The sequence below is a fragment of the Sarcophilus harrisii genome, chromosome 3, assembly GCF_902635505.1.
Source record: "Sarcophilus harrisii chromosome 3, mSarHar1.11, whole genome shotgun sequence".
Lineage (NCBI taxonomy): Eukaryota > Metazoa > Chordata > Mammalia > Dasyuromorphia > Dasyuridae > Sarcophilus > Sarcophilus harrisii.
This window is the reverse complement of record NC_045428.1, coordinates 323,694,682-323,718,837: the sequence shown is the minus strand read 5'-3', so window position 1 is coordinate 323,718,837 and position 24,156 is coordinate 323,694,682. Positions and strand designations below refer to the sequence as shown.

Here is a 24,156-nt window from a genome sequence, read left to right as displayed (position 1 = left end):
CATAGGCTAGCTCTTCTGACATGTTAACAACCTCTTAGCTCACTTTTCAGTCAGGAAAGGGGATGTCAGCTTTCATTCTTTCTTTCCATCATACACACCAGATATAGAGCTCCTCCTGTCAGGCAGTCAGTAGTTGGCTATTGATTGGAAGTCCTATCAGTTGTGTGGCTATGAAACACTATAGTAACTGTCACATTAGAAATCATAATATAGCACAAAGCATGTGTAATGTGCTAACAATGCTGCTTTTGCTATAGGTGGGAATCCTTTACCTGGAAAGAGAGTTAGTAGTTAATCAGATATTGGGGCAGACTATCTAGCAGCCAGGAGATTTTCTGAAAGTATTTCTCCTGCTGCTTAGCTCAGGCTAGTTAATACCTTGGTGTTATAAGGTTTTTATCCTTGTGGATATCATGGCTAGTTTTTCTTTTCAGCTGAAGAGGGCTTAGCAATCTTTTTGGTCTCAATTTCTATCAATAGAGCTTCTCAATTTGTTCAGCGTTTACTGACCCACATAAAGTAAGAGAAAGGAAAGAGAAAGAAAAGGAAACAAGAATATAAGTGAATAACTTGATGAGAAGAAAAAGGGAAAATGATAAAAGAAAGGGGGAATAAAAGATTCTTAAGTAGTGGAAAATAATATTGAATGACAATTATATTAGTCAATTATACTTATACCTATGTTTTTTTTTTCTTCTAATTCCTTTCTCTCTAATTCATCCTCCATACAATTGTCTAAATAATCTTCTTTAAACAAGGTTTAATCATGTGTATCTGCTTCAGAAGATGGAATGGCTCCTTTAGCATTTAGGACAATGTGCAAATTCCTCTATTATTTTAAGTCCTGTGCAATCTGATTCCAGCTTACCTTTTCAGACATATCAAAGCAATCTGCATTCTATATGAACTGGTTCTCTCTCATACATTTGATATTCTATTTCTAGCCCACACACTTGTTTAGGCTATCCCCTTTGTCTGCAGTAGTTGCCTGCCTTGTCTCAATTTCTTAAAGTGACTGATTCTATTTTGCCCTACCATCACAGAATTACTTTGTATTTATTTTACAAACATTTAGTCCATATCACTGTTGGCATGTAGTATTACCAGAGTAGAATACAAGTTCCTTAAGGTTCAAGACCATTTTGCTCCTGTCTTTGTTTTCCTAGGACCTATTTCAGAAGTGTTTCAGTCATGAAAAGTTCTTAAATTTTTTATATTGAATTGAATTAACTTGAATGATTAACTACTAAATGTACTACATTTTTAGTGATTTAGTCAAAAAATATTTGTTGCGTAAGACTATACAAAGTGCTATGATAGTTGAAAAAAGGTCTTTGCCCTTAAGAAACTCACAAGAGAAATAGTACAAGCCAATGTGAACTCAGATACTGACCTTTGTGATGTAGAGTTTAAATGATTTTGTCATTAAGGAAAGGAAGCAAATTGTGTGGCTTAGACAAGTCAAGAAAGTCCTCCTGAAAAAGATGAGCTAGGAACTTTGCCTTGAAGGATGGTTAAGATTTTACTGAAACATAAGTGCCAGAAGCAGGACTTTTAACATGTAAGGCAAAACAAAAACATAGATGCAATAAAGGAACTGTTGTATGATGGAGACATTGGAGACAAGCAAGGCAAGAATGGAGAAAATGTATCAGGGACTAGGAGAAATAAGGGCCATGTTACTCACTTTAGATCAATTTGTTTCCATTGAAGAAATTTAAGAAATTTTGGATTAACCATTGTAATCTACTTTACTTTTTTTTTTAAATGACTAAGATTTCAGCAAGTCAAATTTAAAATATTTATATAGGATAGACAACTTGTATGAAATGAAATAATAAATGGCTTTGTTTCATATATCCTAGAAATAACAGTGGGTCTCAAATCATGAGATAATAATTAATTGAATTTGATTCTTGATATTGACTAGTTTTGGAACCTACTATATTTGTCTTCAATCCTGAGCATAAACAACAAATATTTCTTGCGCACCTCAATCAACAGAAGGCTAATTGCCATCATATGCAATACCCCAGGATCTCTGAATGTCATATTGATAAAAAGTGTTCTGTAAATCATAGAAGAAAAATATTGAATATATGAAGACATATTTCTCATTATTGAAAGCTAAGGCATAACTTTCATGAATAGTAATAAATCATTTTTATATAGGACTTTAGAATTTACAGTAAGTTTTTTTTCATAACACCTTTGTAAAGTGGGAAGTATGATTACTGTATTAGTTTGAATACAAGATCCATTTAAAATTAAACAAAACATAAAAGTACATTTCAATCAGACTTATACCAAAAACTCAATGCAGCTTATAATCAATAATATTTTTTAGTAATTCTAAGAGATCTCATTTTTAGACATGAGCTATGTTCAGGCAAAGGCATTGTTCTATGTACAGAAAATCAGGGCATTATTCCTAATTTTTACATGCAAAGACTAGACTAATATAAACTAAGGATCAAGTTACAAGTGATCAGAGCTCTGATATTGAATTACTGATATTGAATCCAGATAAATGATTTGGATTTAAATCCAAAGATAACGATAAATTTTGGAGAGGATGTGGAGAAACTGGGACACCAGTGCATTGTTGGTGGAATTGTGAATGGATCCAACTATTCTGGAGAGCAATTTGGAACTATGCTCAAAAAGTTATCAAACTGTGCATCCCCTTTGATCCAGCAGTGTCTCTACTGGTGCCATATTTCAAAGAAATCATAAAAAGGGAACTGTTTGTATTAGCTCTTTTGTAATGGCAAGGAATTAGAAACTGAGTGGATATACATTAGTTGGGGAATGGCTGAAAAAGTTATGATATATGAATGTAATGAAATAGTATTATTCTGTAAGAAACAATCAGCAGGATGATTTCAGAAAGGCCTGGAGAGACTTGCATGAACTGATGTTAAGTGAAGTAAGTAGAACCAGGAAAACATTGTACACAACAACAAGATTATGTAATGATCAACTGTGATGAACTTGACTCTTTTCAACAATAAGATAATTCAGGCTAATTCCAATAGACTTGTGATGGAGTGAGCCATCTGCACCCAGAAAGAGACCTCTGGGGACCAAATGTGGATCACAACATAGTATTTTCACCTTTTTACATTGTTGTTTGCTTGCTTTTTTTGTCTTTCTCATTTCCTCCCCTTTGATGTATTTTTTTTTTCTGATACAGCATGATAAATGTGGAAATATATTTAGAAGGATTCCACATATTTAACCCATATTGGATCAATTACACTCATGAGGAGGAGGATGAGGGATGGGAGGGAGAAAAACTTGGAACATAAGGTTTTGTAAGAGTAAACATTAAAAACTACCTTTGCATGTATTTTGAAAATTAAAAACTACTGTTAAAATAAAAAAAGATAAGTGATATAAATTTATTTATTTATATGGTAATAAAATTGAGTGAGTGCTTTTTAAAGTCTTGTTTCTCAATAGTATTTTATTTTTCCAAATACATGTAAAGATAGTTTTAATCATTCATTTCTATAAGATTTGGTGTTCTGAATTTTTTTCTCCCTTCCTTCCTTATCTTCTTCTTCCCCAAGACAGTAAGTAATTTGATAGAGGTTAAACATCACATTTTTTTATAAGAAAGATAATGATCTGATTCTACAAAGCAATTCCTTACAAAATTAAAACCACTAACATTGGTCCTTAGAACCATATTAAGAAACTTGACTAACTTTTTTTTTCCCCCTGGGCCATGATCCAGGCAAAGTTCATCTACAGGAAGCAATTTAAACAAAATGATCTTTCATGATAAAGGAAATTCCTGAACAATTGGATCTGTTCTTCATAGATTATTGAGTCATAAATCTAAAAGGTATCTTAGAGAGTGTCAACTCCAAAGATTCTTCATCTGAGGACTGTAAAATGTGTGTGTGTGTGTGTGTGTGTGTGTGTGTGCATGTGCGCGTGTGTGTATGTGTTCATAAGTGTTTCACAAATTGATTCCTTTTGCAATCTTATGTATTTGATTTTATACATTTAAAAACATTATACCAAAACGGGATCTATGAGCACTGTCATTCTAGACAAACCTTTTATATTACAATGAACAAACTGAGATATAATCAAATTAAATTCTTAATCCAAAATTGCATAGCTTGAAAAAATAATTAAGAATGAGGCATATCTATGCTAGTCATATTACTTTTTTTTTTCTCTGATATCAAGTTTTTTTTTAATGAAACTTAAGAAATAAAAGCCTTAGGAAACATTTAAAATCTAAAACATCTTGGTAGTCAATAAGAAAACAGAGAGTTGCCCTTAGGAAAAAAGCTCAAACCATCTTTCCATAGGAATTAAATGCCAGGATATAAATAAGTAAATTCTTACAGTTGTGATGGTTCAATTCAGTTCTGGATTATTTTGGAGTAATGATGGCAAATGGGGCCATATTATATGAGTGGAAAAAGAAAAAGGGAATTTCACTTTTCAAAAAGAAATTCCACAGGCTATAAGGTCATGCTTTGGATTTGGATATCTGCAAAATTACATAGAAGATTATTAAATAGATGCAGGGAAGGAGTATTATTAGAACCTTAATTGGAAAGGAAAGTAGAGATCACTGTGAGTCAGCTTTATTTTTTAAGGAGCCAGTTATGCCAAAATGACTTCATTTCCTTCTTTCATTGGGTTACTAAATGTGTAAATAAGGAAAGAACTATGTCACAGACACAAAATAGTTGTATTTCAGTGAAGCCTTTGTCAAAATGAACCATTTATATCACAGTAGACAAAATTGGTTTCAGTTTGAGAACATCCTCTAGTAATTTATTTCAGAGCTCTGTCTTCACATTCTCTTGAATATCTTTAGCAATGACTTGGAGAATAACATAAATGGTACGTTTATAAATTTTCAGCTGATACAAACATAGGAAGTATAGCTAAATTGTCATTATTGACATTACTAGGATCTAAAAAGAGATCTTGATAGGCTGGATCTAGGCAAGGAATCAAATAAAGTAAAGTGGAATACGAATGAATTGTTTTGCACTTTGTTGTTTGTTGTATTCTTTTTAAAAATATCAACTATGTAAGTATAAGGTGAAAGAGATATAATCTTGCTTGTAATTTATGTGAAAAAAAGATCTAGAACTTTTAGTGAATGATCATCTAGTCAATCCCATCTAGTTGAATGTGATATGATGACTAAGAATAAATTTCTTCTTAAACTGCATTAGTAGCAGTAGAGTTTGTGAAGCAAATAAGGAGTATTTATAATTGCCTAGAACCTAGTGAGATTATACCTGAAAACTGAGTGCCAGGTTCTCAGGGTCATCTTTTTTAGGAAGGACATCAACAAACTGAAACTTATCTAAAATACTGGTGTCAAACTCAAATAGAAATGAGGCTGTTAAACTAATACATACTGACTTCAAACAAAACATGTTAACATTATTTATATTCTATTGTATTTCTATTTATTGTGTTAAATATTTTCAAAGTACATTTTATCTGATTCTCTCTGCACTAAAAATTGTTATGGGAGCAATTAGACATATCTGATCTAAAAGAATGTTATCAGAATATTCAGGAGATTGAAAACCAAGTGTCTTGGGGAAGCAATGTGTTGGAGAAAAGAAAGATTAGGAAGACAAATGTGTTTATTAAGCTCTAGGCACTGTGCTAAGTGCCATAGAATATTATCTAAATTGATCCTTATAATAACTCTGTGAGGTATATGGCATTATTATCCTCATTTTATAGTTGGGAAAATCAAGCCAGACAAAAGTTAAATGATTTTTTTCCAAAGTCACACAATCAGTAATTGTCTGAGGCTGGATTTGAACTCGGTTCTTGCTGACTCTATACACTATGGCACCTAGCTGCTTCTGCAGGAGGAATATGATTATTAACTATTAGACTTATTCTGCATGATCCAAAAGAACAGGGGAAGATGAATGTGCTAATTGTATTTAGGTGGACTAACCTGCCGTGGGCTATATAGTAAATTGTCTGTTTTTAGAGATATTCAAGCAAAAGATGAATTACAACCTGTAAAGAAATTTTTGGAAGTCCCCTCCTTTTTAAAACTTTGCAGTTTCTGTGTTTTTTATCTTATTGAGTCTGTGGTTTTTCTCTGAATTGGTACATATTAGAATTCATCTTTATCAGCTTTTTTTGGTCAAAAAACAATAATAACAATGAATGTGTCTACTGTACTAACCATGAGCCTCTCCAAACTTAAAAAAATAGAAAAATCAGACAAAGTTTGTTAGACTTTGAGATCCTAAATACCTTCACAGTGGTAATAAAAAGGAAGTTATTCTTAAAGTTAATGGTAATATTATTATTTTGAGAATGGGTATCCTTATATCAAATAGGCTTAAAGACAAATGGCCACTGAAAGACTTCATCTCATTTCTGATTGGCACAGAAGTTTTGAACTGTTTTGTTTTAGACCTGTACTAGTCTGCCTTTCCTAAGCTTCCCTCCTTTTCTCCAAGTGCTATACCATGTTGATGCAATATTTAACAACTATACTTGAATAATTTTTAGTTCAAATGCATCTCAGAATATCTATGTTAAAATGATCCTCTTGCCTTCCCAGAAGCAGGAATTATAGGAGTGTGCTAGAAGGTATAGAATTCTGGCCTTGGAGTCAAAAGGACTTGAGTTCAAAACTCACCTCAGATGCTTGCCAACTTCCTAAGCAAGAAACATTTAATCTTTGTCTCAGTTCTTATCTGAAAAATGAGCAGAAAGAAGTAGATAACAAACTACTCCAATATCCTTGACAAGAATACACCAAATGGAGTCATGAGGACTCAGACACAATTAATTGATTAAACAAGTCATATATTTGAAAGAATACAAGATCAAGGAATCATTAGACTTGTTTATACTTCTGGCCTTGCTACTAGAAACTTGTTTGACCATAGACAAAGCATTTAACTTTCTTCTGCCTCAGTTTCTTCACCTTTAGAAATTAGTAGTTGTGCTAGATGATCTCTTAAGTTTCTTTCCAGCTCTATTTTAATGCAGAGATATTTGAATGGATGATTCATATGGAACTGCTATAAAAGTTTGACACTATTCAGCCTTCAATTATGTCTCAGAGACCACCACTCAAAGCAAGATTATTTAGAAATCAGTATTTTCATGTGCCAAGTGTCATTTATTCAGGTAACCTTAAAAGTCAGGTAAAATGTTAAAATATGACCAGGGTATTGTGGTTGCAGGTAATTAAAACCCAAGAGAACCCTCCTTGAAATCTTTTTTTTTTTTTTTTTTTTTTTTTTAGTATTTTATTCAGAATCATGCAAGGTGAGGCTCCTTAAGACACAACAATGTTTTCATTCAGAGCATAAAATGGGTCAGGGCTCTTCTAGTTCATCATTAAAGCAAGGAATAGTTGCCTTAGTGCTACCCTGCCTGCTCTCTTTACTTCAAGCACAGTTTTGAATGAGGACACAAGGGTATATGATATCTTAGCTGGTCATAAGGTAAAAATTCATCACCATTCTTGATTCGCTCTGTCTGCATTCTTTCAAGGTTAGGCATTTTGATTCTGTGGTTTATTCTGTGAAACAGTTCTGGGAATTATTTCTTGCATAACATCATTTCTGCTCCATCCCAAAGACTGTGTTGACTTTTCCATCAGCTTCTTCTTACGCTGGTTGCAATTCTATCAATATCATTAAAAACAGCTCACATTGGGGCAGCTAAATATTCTAGTAGATAAGAGTACCAGCCCTGGAGTTGGGATGACGTGAGTTGAAATCCAGCCTCAGACATTTAACACTTACTAGCTGTGTGATCCTGGGCAAGTCACTTAACTTAAAATTGTCAAGAAGTCTAAGTTCTAACTATTATCTTGTTTAATTTTGCTCAATGTCATTGAACAAATTATTTCTTTGGACCTTATTTTCCTCACATATACATTGAGAATAATATTATCTGCTCCATCTACCTTGCAGTGTTTTTGACAGTACAACATGAAACAATACATACAAAAGTACTAGGAATTGTAAAGAAGTAAACAAGAATAAAGCAGTACTAGTATTATTATACCAGGCTTATCAATATAAGGTATAATATTAAATTAATATCATTAATTATCATATTATATTTTATCAGACTTTATTCTTGATGTGTTCTATTTGAATAATATGCAAACTGGTAAATCCCATAAGCCTAAGGCTTTCGATAATAAATCTTGATGGATAACAAGAATTTTATTACTTCTTAGCATCTGTTTTACTTTTCAGTTGTCCACCACAAAAAACTAACTTCAAATTCTCAGTTCACTGGGAATAACAGATCTTAATATTCTGATCATTACATCCCACTTCTCAAATACCCTCCCTTATTTCCCACTCTCTTTGAATAATGTACAATATAAAATTCAAGACACTCCCTGATCTGACCCCAACCAACCTTTCAGATTATCCTCCTCCTACCTCCCTTCAGATTTTCTTGCTCCTAGCTCCCTTCAGATTTTCCTCCTACTTTCCTTGGCTAGAGACATATGTTCTAACCAAGCTTCATTACTCATCCTCAATGAGCATGCAATGTTGCCTTATTCATATTCCATCTGTCTAGAATTCCCCATCTTTAACCATCCAGATCCTTTCTTATTCTCTAAGGTCCAGATGAAATGCTATCTTTTCTGTGAAGAGTTCTTTTTACTGCTACTACATTCAGTACTGTTATTTTTGTGGCACTAGTTTTAATGTAACATAAATAATACTTCATATAAGGGTATTTATGCATGTATATATATACATAAATAAACTATATGACATCAAACTATATAACATAGAAAAGAAATAACCCTGTCATCAGAGAAACCCATGAAATGAGCTTATTAGTCTGTCAGTTGAAGAGTTGTCAAAGTCCATTTTAAGTAGCAAAAATTTCATGCTGACAGTTAATGTGATGATAGTAGACCCTGGCAATCATTCCTGCAGTTCATTGTCTCTTATAATCTTGATGTCTTGCCAGCCTAAAGAAGAAGTGATCATTTCTATCTTCTAACGCTTACTTTTTATTTTTGCTGTTGTTTAAATATGCTTGATGAAACAACCAGCAATCATATATGTAGAAAAGAGTTGTCTATGACTTTTATTCACTAGAGTAAATTGAACCCTTAGATTATTATAGTTTTAGAATTTCTATTTCTAAAATGACTTTTTTTTGTCATTAGAAATTACTCCAAAGCTGAAGATAATGATGACTCAAGGACAGGTAACCTGGATAGAAATATATAAATAAACAAAAATGAGTAATCAAGAAAACTATATTCTGAAATTATATTAGAAGTCATTTAAGACAATTTCCAATAAAATGGAAGATTCCAATCTTGAGGAATTTAGCCTTCTGAACCTTTGCTTAAACATTTCTATAAGTAATGAAATTCCATTGCTGGCTAGCCTCAGTTGTAGGATTTTTGTTCTTTAAATGTTCTGTCTCTTGGTAATATCCCCGCCCCCCCCCCCCCCAGTACTAATGCCGATCCATGACATATCTGAGTACCATAAAATAATTCCAAACTAATTTAGCCATCTCAGATAATGAGAATCTTCTCAAAAGACAAATCTCATTGCTCCCCACTTCATTTTCTGTAGTGGAACTTGGTAAGGGATTAATGGATAGTACAGGAAGTTTTTGTAAAATTGTACTAGAAGCCTGATGAAGAAATTTTAGTCCATTATAGTGCAACATTTATTTTCATTAAAGTCATAAGTATGACTAATAGCAATGAATATATATTAGCTCACATATCTTTGTTGGTTTTTTAAAGATTTTCCCTTTTGTTCATTTTAAATTCTTTTAAACTACACCCAGACTTTTTTTTTTTTCCTACTTGTTAAAGATCACTCAAGTATTTATGGAGCATTTTCTTTATTTTAATATCTGTCCCCAGTATAGTGGGGAAATGAAAGAGAAAGAGAAGACATTACTCCTTTCCATAAGTAACTTGGAGTATAATTTTGGGACAGTTCTAATATATATGTTAAGAATGAAGTAAGTAGAGAAGAATATATAATAGTTTGTAATAAGGTAAATAAAAATACAGATAACAAATGTACTTCAGGAAGTAAAGAAAGGGAGAACATTGTGAGCTATAGTAGTCAATCAAAAAATCTATAAAGGAAATGAAACATATAATAAAATTATGATTGTGTATTCTTTTCCTATGTATTGTATGTATTTGATTGGAGACTGGAAGTGGAAAGCAGTGCATTTTCACAAATGGGAACAAAACAAAAGACTAGAAAAAGGAAGAACATTATTTGTATGTAGGATAATTAGAACATTATTAGACCAAAGAGTATTTGCAGAGGAATAATAGATTAAATTCCACCCATATGGTTTCCAAGTCTCAGGATTCAAAGATTCTGAGAATACTTGATTGTAAGAATTGCTATTGAGTAATTTTCAGTGATATCTGACTCTTTATTATCCCATCTGGAGTTTTCTTGTCAAAAGTAAGAGTGGTTTGCCATTTTCTTCTCCAGTTCATTTTACAGATGAGGAAACTGAGTGATTTGGTCAAATTCACACAGTTAGCAAGTCTATCAGGTAATATTTAAACTGAAGAATATGAGTCTTCCTCATTCAGTGCTCTATCTACTGTACCACCCAGCTGCTCCTGAATATAAGCATTATTTCTTTGATAATAATTACATAACATTTTACTGAGTAGTTTAAAATATAATCTCATTGATCTTCATAATAAATTGCAAAATAGTATAAGTAATATCATTCTTTGTTTTTCCTAAATGAAAAGGCTGAGGCTTACAGGAAGACATGCCTTGGGTGGTATGGTAATTCATTTGCAAAACCAGTGTTCAAACCCAAGTACAACATAACTTCAACATCTTAAATTTGTCTAAGATTTTTTAACTTATGTTTATTGTTGCTAAAAGTCAGGTCTTTTTCAGTTAATGTTTGAATGTGAATATTTGAATCATTTTCATAAGACTAGAAAAGTCTATAAAGTAGAATTAAAGTCTTCTTTACTCCTTCAAACATGGAGTTAATTAGGGCATCCATCCATCCATCCATCTATCTATCCATCTATCCATCCATCTATCTATCTATCTACCTACCTATCTATCTATCTATCTATCTATCAGATAAGGACTAGACTGCATTTTCATTGTTATGGGAAACACTAGATTGAAACATTTCCCTCACAATGCATGTCTCCACCTTTTCTTCATTTTAGATGTTATTGAGAGCATTGAAAGGATAGGTGACTTTCCTGGAATCAAATAAAACAATTTTTAGCAAGCAAGAGTATGCCTTGATTAAGGCCTTCTTTGCTGTGAGATCAGTTTCCAATATACAACACTTCAATGCCTTCTACAAACACACAGGAATGCATACAAGCATACATATAAAATTTGCAATTATATATCAATAAGCAAAAGAAATACAGAATTCTGGATCTAAAATATATCTTTGTCACAATATGATTTTCAATTATACATAGTATATCCTATTATAAGTTATTTCTGTTATAATATAAACAATAGAGTATATAGTATATTATGTAATATGTAAATATTAAATATATACATGTAATTACATATGTGTATATATATGTAATTGAGTTTTCAAAGCACTTTACTTATATTATATAATTTGATCCTTGAAATATGCCTGTAAGGCAGGTTTCATTATTATAGTTATTATCCCCGTTATAAAATGAAGAAACTGAGATCAAGAGAAATTAAATGATTTAGAAAAGATCCACAGCTAATAAACATAAAAGAGGATTTCAACCTAGATTTTTCATAACTTCATTCAAGCTTCTTCATTCACTATGTATACAGCCTTCCATTTAAGCTAAGAGATTATCAGAACTATCCTAAATTTCTCCTAAAAACCTAGTTCACTTGCCCAAAACGATAGTTAAAAAAGCTATTTTCTAAAATTTCCTTCTTTTTGATTGAGTATAATCTCACCTCCTCTTTTTCTTTCTTAGAAGAAAAGACTATTAAAGTCACAACAAAACAATCTAATCTTAAGATCATGATCTAATGGCATCCCTTTTGTTCTTGCTCTGTGTTGGGTAGAATATAAGGATTCTGATTATTTATTTACATTTAACATGTAAATAAGAGTCAAACTGAGACTTGAACATAGTTTTCTGGACTTCTAGCTCAAAGTTCTCTTTATTATAAGGTACCGTTTCTGGAGGAAATACAGGATCTGTGGTAGTGAGAATGTTAGACCAGATGACTAGAACAGAATATTTTGAAGTCTTCAGTAGATAGGATAAAAGTAATTAGATTTAAACAGTATTATGATGTGCATTTATTGAATGTCAAGAGTTTGGATGTTATTCTCATCCTATATTTTATAATTTTTCAATTCTTTCATGCAGACAAAACAAACTCAACCAATTTTTTTCCTTCCATTCATAGTAACCATTCTATATGATCTTAATTGCAAATTCTAATCCTGTAAGGTAGGAAGGAATGTGGCCACAAAAACAAAATGAAAGTTGAGATAAGGTCTCTGTGACATACTTCTGTAGTCTCATTTCTTCCTTCTTTTGAGTGGGGGGCGTGGGGTGGGGGTAGGAGAAGACAGAGAGAAGTTAAAGAAAATGAAATGCATTTTAAGATTCCCCCATATGATTGTTCTACTCAGAAATCAAATCTTCTTCAGTTTCAGTTTCATTATAATAGAGACATAAAACAATCTCATTAAGAACTCTGAATATTGGTAAAAGGTAAGAAATAGATGAAATAGCAGCAAACATATGAGAAAGAATAACAGCTTGTTGAAAAATTGGAAAATTTTAGCTTTATCACTCAGAAATCTAAAACTGAGCAAAAGTTGGAAGGTAATGATCAGCCAGTAGAATTTTGCCCAAATCAAAGGGTGAACTAGCTGCAAAGATTTGGACCGATGCCCAAAAGTCTAAGTTTAACCAACAACATACAATGTAGATATATAGTAGCTTTCTAGTCATCACAGAACAACAAAAAAAGTTTCTACTACATATGTATATAATGGGTTTTACAAAAGAGAATGCAGTAATCGCAAATTATCTACACTCTTTTCCCCTATAGATACCAGTTAAATATGTTATCCTGGAAAAAAAGAATGTTGGTTTTAATCAGTGACTCAGTCGGTGAGGTTTGGGGTTTGAGGAGAATTTTAAAGAACTTATTGAAGCAGAAAGTGAACTCTGCCTCAAAAGAAGACATTTTTAGATAGCTTTAATAGGAATTTAGAATTATTGAGGCTCTAAGAATTCTTTTTGGTCTTGTGACCATTTGACATTACTCTTTGGGGAATGAGTGACATTTTTTAACCTCGCTATCTTCCTCTGAATAGGAACCCAAATCTTCTTTTATACCAAAGTAGCTTTTTATGATCAGATTCTTTTTCCTTTGCTTACTTATTTTTATTTTTAATTTGTTTTATTTTTAATATTATTTTTATTTTCAATTGTTGGTAATTTTGCTCTAAGCCACATATCCTCCTTACTTTTATTTTCTCAATTTTGTTCAGGGGCTCAATCTCAAGGACTTTTTTGCGCATCTAACTTGATATAAAAGGGCTTTTTTCTCTTTCCCAAACCCATCTTGTGCATATATAGTAGAAACTTTTTATTTTTACATGATGATTAGAGAGCTACCTTATACCTATAGTTAGAGCCCCTAGTCATGCTATCCCAAAAATGTTATTGCTCCCTATGGTACCACACTGACTTAGGCATGTACACACCCCCCTTCTCCCAGGAAGGAATTATGTCTGGTCTGCACTGCTAGGTCTGACTTCCAGAAACAGCAGGGAGTCCTCCAGTTTTCTCCCCTCAGCAATCTACTGTTCCTTGGATGAAAATTTGTCAGGAAAAAAGTTCATGAGATGAAAGTTGCTGAGATGAAATTTTATGAGGCCTCCTCTACTTTCTGATAGAGCTGCTTCAAGGCCTGCTATTTGCTGGTCTAGTGGAAGGCCTGGAAGTGTCTGCACTTAATTCAAGCCAAATTTCAGACCCTGGAGATTCTCTCTGTTCTGAAGTTCTCTTGTTTTGACAAGTGATTTACCCCTTTATTTTTGTTGATTTGCTTTGATTTTCAATTATTGCTTTCATTTGCAATCATTTGTGATGATTTTATGCCTATGGAGGAAATCAGGAGAACCTGGAAATTTCTGCCATCTTCGACAATGGCTATCCAGTAAAAAAATAAATAAATAAATAAATAATGAAGTAAGAGTTCAAGGAAAAAATAAAAACAATTCAAGAAAATAATAAAAAGAAAGTTATAACCAATTGGAAAAAGAGACACAAAATCTTAAGGAAGAAAATTACTCCATGAAAACTAGATTAGGTTTTTTTTTGTTTGTTTGTTTGTTTGTTTTGTTTTGTTTTTATGGCTTCAACAGGATGTGGAAGAAATAGATGCTAAAACCTCTTCCTTCATCCAGTCCTGTTCAATGTTGCAATTTTGTGTTGTGTTTCTGGGGACTCTAAAACCTTAAGCATCTTTTTTTATTGCTTTCATTTATGGGCAATTCTGAAAGTTCTGAGCTCTTTATGTGCCTGTTATACAATGTAGGTGTATGGTAGCTTTCTAGTCGTCACAGAACAACAAAAAAAATTTCTACTATGTATGTACTCATACTCAATGTACAATTGGAAAAATATCTTGGAATTTGGTTTCATTTGGGCCTAATAATTAATTTGCCTATTCTCTTTACCATCATAGCCTAATAATATGTTTATGCATTTCTGTTTTCTCTTTAGTTTAGAAAGGTGCCATGTTTGAATAGAAAAGTATTTGTTAAAAGGTGAAAAGCTATTGAATCAGGAACACATGCATTCAAATTTAGTATATGATACTTACTAATTGAGGAAATTATTTAACCCTAATGAAATGAGATTTTCTCATCTGTAAAACTGAAATAATAATTCCAATTGTGCCTATTTTGAAGAGTTGATGTGAGTTTCAGAAGAGTTAACTTGTTTGACGAAATTTGTAGAATTTAAAATTAAACGTAAAATATCAATTGTTATTCATATTTGATTTACTATTATGGCTACATCTACTTCCAAATATTCTATCAATCTGAGTTATCCCTGCACATGGGTAAATTTCAACCATTCTTTGTCTTGCTCATCAACACAATGGTCAATTTGAATAGACTCCAAGAGTATTTCTAACATTAAAGTTATTATTCCATATATAAATATCCCATTATACCTTAAAGCACAGTACAAATGCCATCTCCCTTATGAAGGCTTTTGCCATCCATTTTCTTCTATCAATCAGGAAAGAATTCCTGCTCTAGATATCAGACACCACTGGGCTTTACATTTCATAAAAAAATATTATGTATTATAATATATGAAACCTATATGAAACCTACAGTCCTTTTAGATTACCCTCCTTCTGCTTTACATAGAGGAAGGAACACTTCTCATATTCAGTTGAATGCACATTTATCAAATACCTTCTATGTGCCAGATACTGTGGTAAGAACTGGGAATACAAATAAGAAAAACAAACAACAAACACAGGAACAAACCAAAAACAGTCCCTGCCCTCAAGGAGTTAACAATCTAATTCATTTTTTAGTAATGTCTGACCCTGTTTTTGGTTGTTTGATTGGCAAAGATATTGGAATGGTTTGTGATTTTATCCTCCAGCTCATTTTATAGATACAGAAATTGAGGTGAACAAAACTAAGCGACTTAGCCAGGATCATACAGCTAGTAAGTGTTTGTGGTCTTCACGATACCACGATATTCTAACTATTATATCATCTGACTGCCCTTACAATTTAATGAGGAAAGCTAATACACAAAAGGAAGGTGAGAAGAGTAGTATCTGACGTGCAATTCATGATGTTCTGTAGCGTCTAAACCAAGTAAAACAGCTAATGGAAGGTAGAGAATTATCAGGAAAATTCTGAAAGTTCTGAGTCCTCTATAAAAGAGGGTTTGGGGAAAAATTTAATGCTTTACCCTTCACATCTCCAGTCAGAGAGGAAAGTCCACTAAGAAATTCAGGATCAAAAACTTAGTCAATCTGGATGACGAGATTTCAGGTGATAAACTTATTTTGGTGATCCATGATAGAGTTCAAGCCAAGCGGAATTGGTGATGGAAAGTGGAGAGTCATATAAAATTGTATCATTTCCTTTCTCTAACTTGATGCTCTGTACAGAGTAAAAACTTGATAAATATTTTAATAAATTGAATAATCTGAAATGAGATGCATTAGTAAATTCAGTCAACTAATGGTACATGTCTTTTTCCCTCTTTAAATCAGTACCCTAAAACCTTTGATTGAAGCTTTCTTTTACTGGGTAAATTTTCTCATTAACACTCTGTGACATTATCTAGGAAGGCCCCTTGAGCTTTCTGGACTTTTGTAAATCTAAGGAGATATTAGAATTACAGCAACAGATACATTCATAGCCTTAATCTTATTGCTGCAGTGAATGAAATTTTAAATGTTTTCTCCTGTGTGAACTAAAGACTTCCTTTGGCTATTCTATAATTGTTTTGTGATTAATACTTTTCAAATGCAGGAAATTTTAGTATTTGTAGTTTTTGATTTGCTCAAAATTTTCAAAGGTTATAATTAGTGAAATTATTTTCGATGATGAAATTATTCAGCATGACTGTCCTCTGGTTGGAAAGGAATATTTTACAATTCCATGACAGAGAACCCTTCCTTCACATCCTGCAATCTATTCTCAGCTTGTGTTTGTTCCTTTTGTCAATTATCTTAGTATAAGAGAATCACTCATCTCACCCATAGACATATCCATGACAAGTTGGCAATATTGTGGGACATTTCCTATGGTCACATCAATTCTTATTCCAAAAATGACATGACACTGTTAGTATCATGGAAAGCTATAATGACCTACTCTATCTTCTCTGGGGAGAAAAAAAAATAATAAGACTGATAAAACTGTTTAACCATTTCAAGAATTTAGAGTCATATTGTTAACCTGGTTTCACATCACAGCTTTGACACTAGCTGGATTACCATGAAGAAGTTATTTGCTTTCTCTTAAACCTGGTTGCCTTATCAGTAAAATAGGGACAATAATGCAAATAATAGTGTCTTATCTCATAGGGTTTGTTTGTTTTGAAGGCCAAATGAAATAATGTGTCTGATTATTTTTTTTTTTTTGCAAAATTTAAAGTGCCATGTGACTGATAACTCATGTTATCATTGGGTAAAGGCAAAAAGCACATGTCAAAGAGTTTTATATGTTGATAACTATAGCTCACAACTGCATATAAAATTATTGTCACCAAGTCCGCTGAATTTATTATTTCGTTTACCTGTGAGGAAGTAAATGTTATTTTTCTGATTCTACAGATGAGAGAAGTAAGGCTGAGAAAGGAAAAGTAGAGTGTCTGAAGCTATGTAACTATTAAATTGTACATTCAGGCATAAAACCAAAATCTTAAAATAATTATTACATTAAAAAAACTCAATTTCAACAAATATTTATTAAATACAATGTGCCAGGTTGTTTGTTGTATTATATTTTCAAAAACCTGAAAGGTATAAAGCTCATACTATAAAAATTTGAAAAGTATGTGATAATTTTCCTTGGGAGGGTCATATGTAGGATGGATACAAAGAAACTTTTTTTTTTTTTTAAATCAGATCACCTAAAAATAATCTCCACTAAGGATAAGAAGAGTTACACTCTGTTTTGGTTATGATGTACTTACACTAAGAAAATCAAAAGTTCTTAGAATATTAGAAAATGAAAGAGACTGATTTGCTGTGACATGCATTTTCCTACTGACTGACATACAGAAATAACTGCTTTTCCCCTCCACATCTCACATCCATAGAAGGACTACCCACATCAGTGAAATCCAATAGATAATGTGGATACCTATTTAACACATATGTTTCAGGGATATCCTCTAGGGACTTATATACATTTGAATATGAATGTACATCATATATAATTTAAAAATGCTTGAATTATTATAGAAATTTGTTATATTATTATTTTGAATATTGAGTGGTATATTTTTATCTTCTCCTTTCCATTATCTATATATGAATTAGTTCTAATTGCTGAGCCAGCAAGATTGTAGGACTTACCTATACTTTCAGTAGCTTTTTTTTCATGACACAAATGTCACAGAAGCTACTTCTATTTTGAATACTGCATGGGATACCAAGAGATGTCCCACCCTGGCAGTTTCCAAATTAATTTCAGCAGAAGCCCCTTTTCTTTAACCTAGCTCCTTTTTACATCCATCATGCCAAATGAATGCAACTTGCTATACATATATCTCACAAGAGGGTTGTTAAGCTTAATTAAATAACTACCTATAAAAGCAAAATGCTTCCAAAATGTTTCACAAGCATTTATTTAATTAATGGAATTAATTTAGTCTTATTTATGTCTATAATTACATATATATATGTGTGTGTGTATAACACAAAAAGAAAGAGAACTATGACCGTATAGTCATCTAGTTAAGTATTACTTTCTTTTGACCTAAAATTTGTGGAACTAATGGGCCAATAATAGGAAAGAACAGTTTTACTCAGTAATGTTTGTATATGTTTGTTTACCTTCCCAGTAAGAGTACAAATGCATGGGAGGGAGGACAATAAACAAACTAAAAACAAAAACAAACTACAAATATAATGTTGACACTTGAAAAGATGAAGTTAAATAGAACTATATTTCTGTCTGTATGCTAGCATTATCCCTAATCCGAGTAGATACTATAAATAAGGACATTCCCAATTGTATTTTAGGCAACTGATTAGTTAGTAGGTCCAGAACTAGAATGTTTTATTCAATTACAAAAGCACTGGTTCATTTCTTTTCTATTAAGATAAAATTCCCCTTAAAGAATTCTTTGATGGGCAGATGGATGACAAAATAGATAGGGTGTTGGGCCTAGAATCAAGAAGATATGAGATCAAATCTGGCCTCAGACTTTTACTAGCTATTTGACTATGGGAAAGTCAAGTAACCCTGTTTGCCTCAATTTTCTCATTGTAAAATGAATTGGAGGAGGAAATGGCAAAGCACTCTAGTATCTTTGCTAAGAAAGCCCAAAATGGAGTCATAAAGGGTTGAATAAGACTTAAACAATTGAACAGTAGAGAATTCTTTATGTAACTGCCATTATTCTTTTCATAGGAAATCTTGAATGTTACATGTATTTCAGTATATGTAGAGATACATTTATGACTTTAAAAAAGCCTAATTTCCAAACCAGAAAGTTTTGCAAAAGTATTGTTGTTGTTGCTGTTAATTTTTTACTGCTATATCATCTAGTACGAAAGACTAACTACTTATAGCACCAATGATAAATTTTATTATTTTGAATTGACTTGACCATTACAGTCAAGTCAATTCCTGTCACTTAGAGATTAATTCTAAAAATTAATAAATTCCTGTCACAGAGGCTAACAGTAAAATTAATAAATACTGATGTCAACAGAGATAAACCTATAATGAATAGCAATGGAAAAATAATAGTCTTGGAAAATAATCTCATTTCTCTTGTTCTCATTTGAAAAATGAATAATAAGAACATAGCATGTATATAATTCATCAAGTTTTACAAAACAGTTTAAACATGTTATCTCATCTGAACCTCAACATAATATTATGGCATAGCTGGTAATATTATTCTCATTTTTGTAGATAAGGAAACAGATTGAAAAAGTTCTGTGACTTGCCTAGAATTAAATAATTGCTGTAATGTCTATTAATAAATTGAATGATTTCCATAATCCTTTTTATTCTCTTTATTCTTCTGGTCTTCCCCTCAATTGAGCCAAAGGTGTGTTGGTTATCCCAGAAATCCAAGAAAAGTCTTGATTTTTATTTTGTGTATAAATGCCATTAAGCTTTTTAATAGCATAATAGCTCCAGAGCTGGAAGATACATTAAGAGACATCTAGTCCAGTTCCCTAAAGATGAAGAAACTTAGGCTGAAAGAACTGGTGACTAATGTCACATGGGTAGAAAGTAGAAGAGCTGGAATTAAAACTCATGTCCCAAGATTCCAATTCAGTGTTCTTCCCTACTAACCAATGTTGTATGCTTGAATTAATAAATCTCCATTCAATATATTACTTTTGAAAGCACTATAGGGAAATAGAAAATGATAAATATGCAATGTCTATCATTGATGTTTGCTAGCTCAATTCAGTAAACAATTAATGAGTGATCACTACATTTAGAATATTGTATTAATTACCGTTATAAGTCTGAGATAGCTAAGTTGTATTATAGATAGAGTTCCAGAAAAACCTGAGTTCAAATCCTGGTTAAGATACTACTATCAGTGTGACTCTAGGCAAGTCATTTAACCTTTCCCATGTTCAGTTTCATCATTTGTACAAAGGCAAAGATTAATAATAATAACTACTTCGTGGTTTTTTGTTAGGTTCTAATAGGATGCTATATGTAAAAGTTCTTTGCAAAACTTTACAAAACCATATATGTTAGCTGTTATTATTTTCGTTATTATCATTATTAGTAGGGACAAAATTCTTCAGATACAATAGGGGTTTATCATGAATGTTGTTCATAATCTAGTATAGATTGTGTATAGAAAGTGAGATACCTGGATAGATATAATAGAAAATTTTATATAATAAATACACTAGAGAGATAAAAAAAAAAGTAGGCTTGAGTGGGAAAATCATGCCTAGGAAAGAATTTATAGAGAAAATGGCATTCCATTTGGGCATTAAAGTGTATATAGAAATCTAGTAGATAAAAGGAGAAAGAAAAGATATTCCAGTCATACGAAACAGCATGAAGAAATTCATGCGGATGAAAGACAAATATGTCATAAATATTTCTTTATATTAAGACACTATTTGTTTGAAGTGCACCTCAAATGCATCACATACTTAATTTGGCTGGAGCATTGTGGGTCACTTCCAATTTCATCTCACCTGTGAAACTTCCCCTAACTACTCTACCTATATTTCTTAAAAACATTAGTAGCTAAGCTTCATATGTATAAGTTTTATCTTTAGGACTATAGCTACAAATGACATTCCTTGTTGGAATATATTTATACTTCTTTCTTATATTTCTCATTGACTAGCATAGTTCTAGTCATGGAATTTCTGCTCAGAAAATATTGATTGATTTAAAGAGGCTAAGGGTGTGAGTTCATTTTCTTGTGGAGTAGTTATTGTTATAAGTATCATTAAGGTTACTTTTTGTTAATCACTGTGATCTCCTGGTGATTGTGAGTAGTTGTCTACTTGCCATGTAACCCTTAAATTATTCTTGTCATCTTATTGATACAGGAAATTTAGCTACCATTATACCTGAGTTAGAGAGCAATTTTTTGCATAAGAACAGACACTTTTCATGTCAGCTGTCATTTTTCTATCTTCCTAAAATAGTATGCTTAGGGAATGATATTTTATTAGTAGTTATAGACCAGCAGCTAGTCTGAGTTTAAGATAGAATAAGATTATTGTGTTAAATAGATGAAGATTAAATGCATATAAGGTTATTAATGTCATAGAACATGACTCGCTACCAAAAAAACAAAACAAAACAAAAAACAACATAAACTTTTCTCTCTCACTTTCTGTATTTCCTTTTTAGCCATCTATGAGCAATCATGTGAAGCCTATCGACACAAGGGAAACACATCTGGCTTTTTCCACATTGATTCAGATGGCAGTGGGCCCCTTGAGCCACTTTATGTTTACTGCAATATAACAGGTAAGGTTTCATCATTTTCATTCATATTTAACAAATTCTTTAAATAATGTAAACCCAGAAAGCATTTCATTTTGAAGCATAGAATTTTAGAAAAGAAATTAAAAGATTGAAAAAATAGGATGAGAGTCTATAACTTCAGAAAAAAAGTATTTCTAGGATTAACATACAAATAATAGCTATATTGCTATAAAAAGAATGAGAACATTGATTTTTTTTAAAAAACGCATAGTTGTTAATTATCTAGTACTATTCCTAAAACTTTTTGTCCTTTTTACTTAAGTTTTACCCTAGAATTTTAAAAAGTCTTTCAAGTTAATGATTAAAATAATATTTCCTGTATAGTTAGAATGTAGAACAACATTATAACTCACCCCATTGTCAAGTGGGATTATGCAGTCATGTTGTCATTAACAATATTTAACATTGTCATTTTTCTAGTATCCTCTCTGACTGGTATCATATCACTTATCCTCTGTAGTATCCCCTATAACAGTGAGGCAAAAAGAATACTTGACTCAGTCAGAAAACCTAATTGTGCCATAGATCTATCTGTATGATCATGAGGTCATGGAGGTTTTCACCTTTACTCACTCCATATTTGACAATCCTTCCCATACTCATCTTATCCTATTCTTGCGTAAGACATACATACACACACACAACCACACACACACAGCCATTCCACCTCACCTACTGCTACTATTACTATTATTACTATTGCTACTACTACTTTACTATTATTACTATTAGCACCATCACCAGCACTAGTACTACCATCAACACTACTACAACTACAAAAGTAATAGCTATCTTCTATGTATTAATTAATAGATTGGGAGAGATGACTGCTGCTATAACAAAATCATAAAGAGCTCCAGAAAGTGGACTTCTCCTAATTGTACCACAAACTAATTCATCTTTTTTTTTTTTTTAAATCAGTCTAATTTAGCTTCTCTTTAAGGAAACATCTATTGAGTTAAAAGTAAGATTTAAATTAAGATGTGGGAACTTAATGTTTTAAAAACTTAAGAACTAGTAAAAAGAGACTGGTTTCTTGTTATAGATATTTGTGAAATTACTTGGTAAAATGAAAAGATAATTGCCTGTGAAAATAAAAAAAAAAAATCTGAATCTGAGTTTGAGATCCAACTCCAATAAAACTTAGTGGATCAATGACTGTGAGCAAATCTTTTCATCTTCTGGGGTACTAGTTAGTTCATATATAAAAGGAGGATAAAGCTTCTCAATGTTTGTTTTTTGTTTTGAGACAACTGTTTTGTAAGTAAATGAAGTGAAAATGATATCATCACCATCATTATTTGTAGTAGTATTAAGCAGTAAATTTGTAACAGTAGCAGCAGCAGCAGCACTTAAACAATAGTAAAAATGTGGGAGGACAAGGGAAACAGTTGAAGAAGGGGAAATAAAGAGAAAGAGGGAGGGCAAAAAGTAGAGATTAAAAGATAAAAAAAATAAAGAACTAAACAGGGAGAAATAAAGAGAAGACTATTAAAAGAAGGGGGCGAAGGAAAAGTGACTCTGATGCTACTTTTGGAAAATATTAATAAGATGTTTTTATTGTACTTCTCTTTGGATGGGAATTTTGTAGAATGATCCTTATTATATTTTCTATGTAAAATGCCTATTAGTTGAATGTCTTAATTCTTCAAAGTCACTATAAACCTTAAACCTTGAGAACATGCATTTGAATATTCTCCACAGGTAAATGAGGTGATAAAAGGAATTACTTTTTAATACAGCTATAGTTATATTGTCTGGGATACCTTTTTCTTGATGAAATCAAGTAAGTCAAATTTATAAAAATGGATGGAGAATCCCTAACCTCAAAACTGTCATATAAACAATTTGGTGTTTTTATAAGTATAGAATTCTTTATTTTTAAGTCATTATTCACATTCATAAAAAAAATATTTTCCATGATGCCCAAGTCCAAGATAATCCTTCTCTTTGAATCATCATTGTGGCAATTATTATCTATTATCACTTTAAAATCATGGAATTTATTAAGTTCATCCAAAACATAAATGTATTAAATAAAACATTTAACACTTAGGAAAAAAAATTGTCAGCAGCAAATGTTGGTTGAACTGCAGTGTGATACTGTCCCTTTGCATTTCCATGGCATTTAATTATTTAAAATATGTCCATATAAATTAAACCTTATGTCATCCCCACCATGGAAGATATATTATTATCTTATTCTGACTGATGGGGAATATTAGGTTTATATCAATAACTTGCCTAAGGTAGTGAGAACATCAATATTGGTATTGGAAATAAAGTAGAAAGTTGGTCCCTTTTCAGGGAAATAGCTACTAATGAATGATAATTGGATTAATAGTGAATAAAGGGCAGAGAAATTAATGACTAGGGATAATTGATCAGGTCTGCCTTGATGAACCTGTAGAACTA

At 31.9% G+C, this 24,156-nt stretch overlaps 1 protein-coding gene across 1 annotated transcript in view; it reads left to right on the top strand.

Moving 5' to 3' along the window:
- CNTNAP5 (contactin associated protein family member 5) overlaps positions 1-24,156 on the top strand; it is an 876,250-nt gene that overhangs the window by 499,621 nt on the left and 352,473 nt on the right. The window contains exon 12 of the mRNA XM_031959885.1: positions 21,604-21,723. Coding sequence (XP_031815745.1) covers positions 21,604-21,723 — 120 coding nt within the window. The remainder of the gene's footprint in view (positions 1-21,603; positions 21,724-24,156) is intronic.